The 10,773-nt window shown below is 36.3% G+C and overlaps 3 protein-coding genes across 3 annotated transcripts in view; 1 reads left to right on the top strand and 2 right to left on the bottom strand.

Annotated features, from left to right (window-relative positions):
* The window catches only part of LOC107621684, a 2,339-nt gene extending 1,342 nt beyond the window's left edge, over positions 1-997 (bottom strand). The window contains exon 1 of the mRNA XM_016323703.2: positions 764-997. The gene's annotated coding sequence lies outside the window, so the exon portion shown is untranslated. The remainder of the gene's footprint in view (positions 1-763) is intronic.
* LOC110268380 lies at positions 1,830-3,483 on the bottom strand. The gene is made up of 2 exons (XM_021114497.1): positions 2,595-3,483; positions 1,830-2,482 (listed from the first exon to the last, which is right to left on the bottom strand). Exons 1-2 carry the CDS (start codon positions 3,481-3,483, stop codon positions 1,830-1,832), a joined length of 1,542 nt encoding a protein of 513 aa, XP_020970156.1.
* On the top strand, positions 4,365-8,576 carry LOC107623591. The gene is made up of 7 exons (XM_016325917.2): positions 4,365-4,752; positions 5,554-5,639; positions 6,341-6,487; positions 6,589-6,697; positions 6,850-6,973; positions 7,071-7,344; positions 8,187-8,576. The coding sequence occupies exons 1-7, from the start codon at positions 4,629-4,631 to the stop codon at positions 8,292-8,294; spliced, it is 972 nt and encodes a 323-aa protein (XP_016181403.1). The 5' UTR covers positions 4,365-4,628; the 3' UTR covers positions 8,295-8,576.

Here is a 10,773-nt window from a genome sequence, read left to right as displayed (position 1 = left end):
TTTTAATTAAATATTAAAAAAAATAATTAAAAATTTATATATAATTTTAAACATATATATTCATCCTATAATTTTTTAATGCTTTGTAAAACCAAAATAAATAAATTGATAAAAAAATTCAATTAAATAAAGAAACTCTTCATCACAAATCATAATTAACAACAAATCAGAGTTAACCCAAAAAATATCAAATTATTCCAAAATCGTTCTAATAAACAACTCCTCGGAATAATTATAATCAACAAAAACAATAAAAAAACAAAAACAGCAACTCACAATGGTTTCAATCAACAAAAAAAAATGCACGGCAACAAAAGTTCTGTCTAAAAATCAGACTCCAAATTCAACAGAAGAGCAATTCAGAATCTGAGGATCATTATAATCAACTACAATTTCATAAACATTGGCAACTCGGAATAAAATAACAAATTCACAAAATCAGTAACACAAATACCTGAGGATCAATCAAATTCTTTCCAGTAAATTTAACAAATAAGCACAAGTTTCATAAATATTGACAAGTCAGAATAAAATAACAAATTCACAAAATCAGTAACACAATATCTGAGGATCAACAACAAATTCCTTTAAGAAAATTTAACAAAATAAGCACAAATTAACAAAATCAGTAACTCAGAATGACAAATCCTAAATCAGCAACTCAATTATTAACAGTAAAACTAGCAAACACAGAGGTGACGAGGAGGAGAAGGCGACACACCGGTGAACACAGTATTATCAAAATCCAAGTCACAGTGCTTACCGGCAGCGAGGAGGAAAGGGAGTGACGGCGACAACAAAGGAGACGGCAACACCGGCGAAAACAGAGAGAGCGCGCTCGAACAGAGGAGACGACGACGGCCACAGAGCTTCCACACGACGGCGAGGGGCTTCCTACGACGGCGACACAGCTTCCTAGGACGGCGACGGAGCTTCCTACAATGGTGACATAGCTCCTGCGACGGCGACGGAGCTTCCGAACGCGACGCCTCTACCCAGCGGAGACGAGTTCGTCGATGACAATGAAGCGTGGTTGCGGGGCTCTTGGGGCGGCGGGGCGCAGTGGCTGCGGTGGCTGGAGGGCTAGGGTTCTTTGTGCTTTCAATTTTAAAATTTTGCAGTTCAGTTTCAGAGAGAGAGAGGAGAGGAGAAGAGAGGAATGGGGTTGGGTGCGTTGGGGATCAGGGTTTCCTTTTATGATTTTTTTTTTTAGAATTTAAACGGCGCCGTTTGAACTTTGAGGGACGGTTTCTGAACCGAAAACCTTGTAAAAAATCGATTACCGGTTCGACGGATTTTTTGTCAGACGATTTAAAAAGCTAACCAACCGGCCTGGTGACCAGTTTCTAGTTAATCTGTTTAAACTGGCGAATTCAGTTCGGTTTTTAGAATTATGGAAAAATCATTCAATTGTGAGAGATCACATCTTACTAGAGATCACATTTTACTCTCTAAAGTAAAAATTTAAAATTTAGAGAATCCAAATTCATAAATATATAATGATTTGATAAGAGATTATTGAGAATTTAGGGAATTTAATAAAGACAAAGTATTAAAATCCCAAGGAAAGGAGATGTACTCCCTAAAGACACAACAGAAACATAGATAAAAATTTTGTTACTAGATCTCAAGATACCTGTTCTTAGCACCGGAAGGGATTCCCTACTAAATCTTCAAAGAACTTGTCTTTGAAAACGGAAAGAAAGTACCACGCAGATTCACCTTAGGTTGGATCCTTCAATTTTCTTCATGCAACAAGCGAAGTAAATCACTCACCTCACTTAATCACACAATAAAAACGTGCATAAAGTTATTGAAAATTTTATTAATCAAAAGTGGTGTAAATTGAAGGATCCACGCGGATTCACCTTAGGTTTGAAAACGGGCACTCGTTCTCCTGAGAATCCGACCAAGTCTCCTGAATATGGCTGCAAAATGTTAGTGCTCAATTTCATTTTTTGAAATGTTGCAAAAAAAAGTACATCAGCACTACTTCCTGGATCAAGCAATGCCTTCCGAACAATAAGGTCTCCCAATTGGATAGAGACGACTACAGGGTCGTCGTAGTTCGTATGTCCGGAATTGAAGTCAGTAGGACGAAACGTCAGTTCGGGGAGCTCTGGGATCGGTGCCGAGTTATGGTCAGCGCCTTCGACCATTAACATAGCTCGGTACGTTCGTTTTCTGGCCGAGTTGGTACTTCCTCCACCGGCATAGCCCCCTGAAATACAATTGATTACTCCCCGTGGTTGAGCTGGGGCCTTATCCCTTTCTTTTGATGATTGTCCTGTTGAGGGTTGCTCGGAGCCGGATGCCGTTCTCTTTTGAATGTGACCTGCAATAAATTTATCAAGATGGTCTTGTCGTGCCAACCGCTCTAGGAGATCTTTAGCAATTATACACTCATCAGTTGTATGACCATGCTTCTGATGAAAGGTGCAGTATTTAGATTTGTCGACGTTTCTGGGCTCGGGGTAATTGCCTGCCTTACGGGGGGGGTTTAATCAACTTTGAGTTCAGAATTTCCTTAATGATATCATCCCTTTTGGTGTTGAACTGGGTATATGATTCGTAACGAGGTATTGGTTTGAAACCCTTCTTGGTATCCCGAGCTCTTTCGTCATCTTTAGCGGCTGATTTTTCTGACTTCCGTGCCTGGCGAAGCTCTTCAATATCAATCTGTCCCCTAGCTTTTTTGCGGAATTCGGCAAGAGTTTTCGGTTTAGCTACCGCGATGGTTTCTTGGAATTTCCCTGGACGAAGACCACTTTTAATAGCATGGAGGTGCACCTCGGGATGGAGGTCCGGAATACTCATGACGACCTTAGTGAACCGAGTTATGTAGTCCTTCAGACTTTCCTGTGGACCCTGTTTGATGGTTGTTAAGTAGTCAGAGTCGTGAAGATATATTGCCGAAGCTGCAAAATGGTCCTCAAACTGCTTGGCTAACTCCTGAAAACGTGAAATAGAATCTGCAGGCAAGGAACAAAACCAATCAAGTGCATGACCATCTAAAAAAGAAGGAAAACATCGACATAAAATAGGATCAGAGGCACCGTTAACGATCATGATTGATCGGAATTTTTTAACATGTTGTTTTGGGTCTCCCAGCCCGTCATATGGGGTTAGTGTGGTCGGTAGAGTGAACTGTCTGGGTAGCTGGAAGTTCATTATCTCAGCTGTGAACGGTCCTACAGAGTTATCTGGGTTTTCTGCCTCATCTTCAGGTTGGGCTTCTTCATTTTGTTGTTCCTCGTCATCCCTATGTTGCGGGGTATCCGAGACATGAGTTGGTATCGATTGCCGTTCATCATTCCCGTGTTGTTCATGGTTATTATTGTTATGCTCCAGACGAGCATGTTCCAGTTGCGCGATTTGATTTTGCATACGCTGATTGTCCTCCGCCATTCGTTGGTTAGCTTGTTGAAGCTCGGTGACCATCCTTAGAAGCTCGGATGAGGTTGGGGGAGGAACATCAGCCATAAGGAATTTGGTACTTACACCGAATAATATTTCAAATCGGCCCTCCTTCTAGCGCCAAATGTTCTGACCTGATGACTCCGAGGTATGGTTCGTTCCCCGGAAAAGATCGACAAACTTCTTGTGGTGGAGAGGGAAAGCACGGCCGTTGGAACCGAGGTGGTGAGTACCTGCAAAGGTTCTGCGACGCTCAAGTCAATAAGAGAGTATATGAATATGAGCTTTTTGGAAGAAAATTGATTACCTTTTTCATCTCTGTTGTCTGTCTTATATCTGCTTAATTGATTGTAGGTGATCGTTGTTATGTAACGTCCGAGCATTAATTCACATATCCGACGTTATAAGAAAAACATAATTGCTTATTTAATCAGAATATTCGGTTATAACTGTAAATCATACGTTGCCGAGCTATAACTCGTAACCGACTTTTGCTTGCTTATATCACTAACTTAAAAATAAGATAAGATAATTTAATTAAAATCAAGTGCTATCAAATTTTTAAAATTCTTCTTAAACTTCTTTGTACGTGCTCTAATAGTAAAACTCTCTAAAAATGTGAAAATTTCATTTTGTAAATAGAGTAGTGTAAATTTTGATAATAAAAGAGTCAGGAAATATATAAGAAAAAAATAGAAAGGGATCAAAACAAAAATTTAAACAAAGGGATCCCTTTTGAATATTAGAAAATATATGGAGTATAGTTTTTTTTTTTGGTGACTATATGGAGTATAGTTTAGTAAAGAAAAATATAGTTTAGTAAAGAAAAATTATCTTTTTTCTTTTTGATAAAAATGATAGTTTATTGAAAAATAAATAACTGCGGCGCGCGGTGGGGTTAATTTCGGAAATTCACCATCTTCACAGTTTCCTCCTAATTTTCTCAGTCGGATATTGAAACTTTGCTTGAGAAAAAAAAAAGAAAGAAAAAAAAAATCGATTCTCGCGTGAATCTGTGTGAGAGAAGAGATAGAGAGATGGAGGAGGATCGACGAGATTCTTCTCCTCTAAATTCTAATCGCAACAATATGTGATTATTACGTTCACGATTTTCGTTGAACTTGGATTGGATTATTTGAATTCAATATCTCAACTCCTCACAAAGTCGTTCATTTCTAACAACTCTCACTGTCTCTGGTTGTGCTTCTTCAATGGCGGATCACTCCGATTCTTCTCCTCTGGTCCCTCCCATACCTGTCTCTGATCCTTCCGAGATCGATCTCGAAGCTGGTCCAACCGAACAGATTCAGTGCCGGATTTGTCTTGAAACTGATGGTGATTCTCCTCTTCCGCTTTTTTCTTTATTATCTTTTCGGTTTTTACTTTCATGTTATCTTAGGTTAGGGCTAATTATTTCATTTATGATAACCCGTGGTTAGAAGAATTCTGTGATTAATTTTTGTTGACATGTGAATCTCTGATTTCGAATTTGGTTCGTTCGTTCGGTATGTTAGTAATTTCATCTTTTTCGTTAATTGATGAAGTCCTCTCAAAGTTCTGAAGTCGAAACTGCAAGTTATTCTCAGTGATTGTGTTATTTTTTGTGGAAGGGGAAGTTCTGATGATTTTGTTTTCAGTTAGATGCAGGAGTAAAGTTATTGAAATTATGAACAAGTTAGTACTATTTGGATCATTTTGATTGGAACATAAACTGAGATTTTTAGCAATTTCAATTATGCATTACTATCTGGATCATTTGATGGGAACTTGAACTGAGAATTTTAGCAAATTCAATTATGCATTGTTTCATCAATAAACAAGGACAGTTGACTTTTTTATACTCCCTCCTTCAAAATACAGTTGATTTTGGTACATTGAAAAATTATTATATTGTAATAATTGTTTTGAAAATCAATCAGCATACAGTGTATTAAAATTATTCTTTATGTGTCTACTATAGAGTCAACTTTGTCTGTTGTACTTCTTTGTGTAGTAGGATATTGCAGCTGTATATAGAATGGCTGCTAATATGTGTAAGCTGCATCATTACCTCTTTGGGCAATGCTTTTGATTTATCATGATATATCTAATGTAATTTCTTCTCAGTCAACCATGTATTTCTCTTTTGTACCTTAGGTAGAGATTTCATAGCTCCTTGTAAGTGCAAAGGTACAGCAAAGTATGTACATCGAGAATGTTTGGATCATTGGCGAGCTGTTAAGGTAATGATTCTCTTTCATTTTTTCAACAGTGTATGTTATAGCCATGGTGAATATTTTTATCCACATCCAGTCATCATTCTAAAACTTTATTTCAGAGTGGACTGCATGTGACAAATTGACTAAAGGCCATTTTGGGTTGCGAGTAAATAATTTTGTTCTGCTAATCTAATTTAACAGTGATCCATGTTATGTTCTTACTTAATGATATCATACTATTCTCTCTTCTTTTCCTATTACCCTGTTATTGGGATAGCAGAATATTAGTTAGCATTAGTGAGTATTGTAGTTGTTGTTCCCATTCAATTATTTCCCTTCCGTATTCCACCCATTCCCCTTGCAATGATAAAAGGCTTTACATGTTTTCATATGCATCTAAGTTTATTTGGGTTCGTCATCCTGATTTACTATTTAGGGCTTCTAGGTTATGTGTAATGCATTTACATCTTTTCTTTATTAGCTAATTGGATTTTCTTTTCCATTTCTTTACTGATAGTATGTACTGATCTTTTGTGCCCTTTATCAGTTTATCTTGGGTTGATAAGAACTAAAGATTATGGGCTAAATTTCCCCGTGCTTGATATACCAAAAATAAAGTACTAAGTGGATGCCCTTCTTTTTACTCTACTGCTAATGGATCAATGTTTAGGGTGGTGTATTTTATGGTGCTTAACCTAAAAGGATATATCATGAAATTCTTGCAGGAAGGGTTTGCATTTGCTCACTGCACTACCTGCAAGGCTCCTTATTATTTGCGTGTTCATGTTGCTGCTGATAGAAAATGGCGTACCTTGAAATTTCGATTCTTTGTCACCAGAGACATTTTGTTTATTTTTCTGTCTGTCCAGCTTGTAGGTGAATTATTTCCATTCCTCGAACTAACGTATCCATTTATATTTTATGAATCACATATAGATAATCTGACACGGAGCCTTATTGCCTTTGCATGCAGGTCATTGCTTCGCTGGCTTATTTGGTTTATCTAATAGATGGTTACCAGCAGTATTGGCTTCGTCTTCTCTGGGGTTTTGATAGTGAACTGAGCTTTTACTACATTTGTGGTAAATTACATTTAAATAAGCAGTGTGCATCAAATACTTGTACAATATTCGTTCCTACATTTTCTTTTTCTGTCTTGAGTTCAGAGTCTGATTTTTTCCATATATAATATATTGTATTGGTGTTGATTTTGTGTTGGTATTATCAATTGCAGGAGCGCTGTTGTTTTTTGCCCTGCTTGGTCTTTCTGGGTGCTTCATCACTTGCTATGATCGACGAGTTCGCAATGATTTGGCTCAGCCTTGTAGAGAATTATGTCTTTGTTGCTGTCAACCTGGGTAATAACCCTTATTTTACCTATTTATGAGTCTGAGACTTGGATGTTGTTAATAAATAGTTTCTGGGATGATCTTGTTATGGTTTATATCATTGCAGAGTTTGTGCAGACTGTCACTTGCCAGGCACACTTTGTATGTGGACTGACTGCACCACATGCTTTGAAAGTTGTGGAACAATGGCAACTGAATGTGGTGGATGTTTGGGAGGTGCTGGGGAAGCAGGACTACCATTATTATTCATAATGGCTTTGATTGTTCTGGGACTTTTCACTGTGATTGGGATATTTTACAGTGTATTGGTAGCTACCATGGTAGGACAACGGATATGGCAACGTCATTATCACATACTTGCAAAAAGAATGTTAACCAAGGTGCGATTGGTTTATTCTCCAATTTTTAGTGCAATTTTTGGTATTGCTATGAACTGTCAAAATTTGCTGCATTTTTTGCCATTGCTATTCATGTCAAATTTTTGCTGCAATGCAGCTGCTAAACCCAGCTTAATACCTAATTGATATGCCCAATTAGCACATATTTCACTTAATTTCTGTTTATCATCTAAAATTATAGATAGTTAATATTTTTTCTGCTTCAACTGATTTAATGCTCTCTTGCATTATATCAGTAATGATTCAAAGTATTTATGGATAGTTTATGGATGCTAAATCTATTCTATTTACTCGATTGTCCCTTGCCGGGAATGGTTCTTTTATGTGAGATCACATGTTATAGTGCCCACCATTTATTAAGGTGAGGCGAAGTGTGGGATTCACAAGAGCATAATCAACAGTGAAAATAAGCATGACAAGGTCATAAGAGACTTTACTGTTATGCATGAGAGGTTCCATTCTCCAAGCTTACCTTGGAATCACGTACATTTTGTTGGAGCTGAAATTGCTCTTATAGTTTACTGAGTGGTTAACAAAACTAGAAGCTGAATATGAAAAGTGCAATAGAAAGTACTGGACAAAACCACTTAGTATGATATCAGTGTGGTATCAGTATTCAAACCATGACCCCCATATTTGTTTCATGCATGGTACTACTATACCATTTCTTCCTGGGAACCCTTTAAGGGAGGATGTTTTGACTTGCATTTTGTGCCATGGCTCATATTTTATATCTAACTGAATGTTTGATGCCAAACATGACGGTTCCTTGAAAAATTCTGAATATTCTTAGTTTATGAAATTCTTCTCCTTTCTCACTACAGGAGTATGTGGTCGAAGATGTTGATGGAGAACAGACAGGGTCTGATTGGTCTCCCCCTTCTCTCCCACCTGAGCATATTCAACAGCTGAAGACACTGGGCCTCCTTTGAATGTGAATAACTAATCAGTCATCTACTTGGTACACAGACCAGTCCTCCGTGTTTTAGGAAGATGGTCCTTCAAACAGAGATGCACAGCTACTTGTTAAGAATGTAATAGCTGCTTATTTCAATTTGGTTAGAGGTGTACACGTGCTGTTATGTGAAAATTTGTGAATTTCAGATCCGTTTTACAATTGTAAAGAAAATCGTAGAGAATTCATTGAATGCACAATAACAGGTTACAGGTATGTTGCCGATTCGGCGTGCCGGCTGGCCAGTCTTGTTTTCTTCTATGCTTGCTGTCCATGTCTCAAATTTTGCTGATGGCATATTGAAGCCATGCAGTACAGTGGACCTATGATGATATTATCATCTTACTTTTAGTGAACTAGAGAGGCTACCAACTTCAGCAAAGTAATTTTGTAAACAATAATCCAAAGTAATTTTGTAAACAATAATCTTATACATCTATGTAAAAAATGTATCCAAGTTATTCAAGCAATATTGGCCAAACGCGCTCCCCTCCTTCCCTCACTCGTTTGTCATACATGCGCTACATATAACGTGCTGCAATCTAAAACTTTGCTTAATATAAACCTTCTGCTGCAACGTAAATCTTTTTCTCTACTTGCGTTTTTGCTCCTCCTCTTCTTCTTCTTTGCTCGCGTTCTTTCTTATTGATCTGCATTGCCTTCGTCATTCTTCTCTGGTCGTTTTCAATATGGTTACGTTGCATTTATCTTCTTCCTATTTTTCTTCGTTTTCTTCTTCGATCTGCACTTCTGAATCGAAACAATAAATGATTCAACTTCAAATCAATTGAATAAAAGCGATTTGAAACGAATCAAACTGACGAAATTTGGATTATTCAATTTTGAATCAAATTGAATTTGAATTGAATAGACGGAGGTGTATTGAATTGAATTGAATTGAATTGATAATCTGTAAATTGTAGGCAGAGCTATTTGAATTTGATTTTATATAATAGATTATGTTTCATTCACTCAGTATTATACAATTGTTTCACTATGAGTAGGCGTTAGGTTCATTATGCGGAAAGCTGTTTGAATTTGATTTTATATAATAGATTATGTTTCGTTCATTCAGTACTATACAATTGTTTCGCTATAATGATATGTTCGGTTCATTATGCAGAAAGTTGGTTGAATTTAAATTTATATAATGGATTATGTTGGCGTTGATTCACTACTATACAATTGTTTCACTATGAGTATATGTTCGGTTCATTATGCAAAAAGATGTTCGAATTTGAATTTATATAATGGATAATGTTCCATTCATTTAGTACTATACAATTGTTTTACCATATGTTCCATTTATTTCTGTTCTGCACAATTCAAAACTCTTCCGACTCACCTTCTATTGCTTCACCAGAGAGAATGAGGAAAAGACAAAAAAATACGGCTGCAACAACAATAAAAGAATGACGATAAAAAGAAAACATGTAAAGAAGAAAAAACGCGAAAAAGAATGAGGAGAATGAGGAGGAGGAGGAACACGAAGAAGAGCATAAACGAGCGTGAGAAGAAGAAGCGCGGCAGAGAAGAGAAGAAGCCTTGGTAAGAACGATTTCGTGTGTGTTGGGTGCATGTATTTCATGTTTCATTTAATGGTATTAGATTTTTTTTAATATTGGGCCAACTTAGATAAATTTGGATACAAAATTACATGAATGTATGTCTTGTAAAATAAATTCTGTTGCAGCATGACAACAGAAAGTTCGAAATTTTCATTAAGTTTACTAGCTCTGTTCAAAGCAGTTGAAACATAGAACAAATAGAGCTGTTTACGAATATAAGATTGAAGGTTAATTACAAGCTATTACATTACCAAATTTATATTTAGATAAACATTATCTAATATTCATAATTTGAAAATTTTTAAATCTTTGAAGTTTAACAAAAAAAAAAATTATAAAGTAAATCACATTAAAATTAATATTCACAATAATTAAAGTCGGGTTTAATCGAGTCTTAAACGATAATCCAATGGCCAATGGATTAGTTTTGTTCCGACAATCGAATGACCCATAAACGATAATCCAATGGCCAATGGATTAGTTTTGTTCCGACAATCGAATGACCCAGAACACTCGTAAAACTAAAGAAACCGTTTCACCCGTCCACCATCCATCCATGCACTGTGAGCAAAGGCACGTTTTCAAGATGCTGAAAGGTGAATTCAAGGCATTAAACACATGGGCTAGATACTTAAACTATGATAACGTGATAGATGGATAAAGACTTATATTTAGGAGTGTTCGGATAAAGTTGGTTTGGATTTGAGATTGAATTGTAATTGATATTAATTCGGATTAATATTTTTTTGTATGTATTTGAATCAAATCAAATCGATTAAAAATAAATTTGTTTAGTTTGAATAATTAGATATCCGATAAAATAAAAATTTATAAAAATAAAAAAACAAAATTTTATTTTAAAAATTTTATAAATATAATAAACATCTA

This window comes from Arachis ipaensis, chromosome B10 (assembly GCF_000816755.2).
Source record: "Arachis ipaensis cultivar K30076 chromosome B10, Araip1.1, whole genome shotgun sequence".
NCBI lineage: Eukaryota > Viridiplantae > Streptophyta > Magnoliopsida > Fabales > Fabaceae > Arachis > Arachis ipaensis.
This window is presented reverse-complemented; position numbering and strand designations above follow the sequence as displayed.

Coding starts and splice junctions, on each gene's coding strand:
- LOC110268380 (XM_021114497.1), bottom strand. CDS start 3,483: ATGGCTGATGTTCCTCCCCCAACCTCATCCGAGCTTCTAAGGATGGTC. Junction 2,483..2,594: donor AGCTCGGGATACCAAGAAGG/GTTTCAAACCAA, acceptor CCCGTAAGGCAG/GCAATTACCCCGAGCCCAGA.
- LOC107623591 (XM_016325917.2), top strand. CDS start 4,629: ATGGCGGATCACTCCGATTCTTCTCCTCTGGTCCCTCCCATACCTGTC. Junction 6,698..6,849: donor GAGCTTTTACTACATTTGTG/GTAAATTACATT, acceptor TATCAATTGCAG/GAGCGCTGTTGTTTTTTGCC. Junction 6,974..7,070: donor CTTTGTTGCTGTCAACCTGG/GTAATAACCCTT, acceptor ATATCATTGCAG/AGTTTGTGCAGACTGTCACT.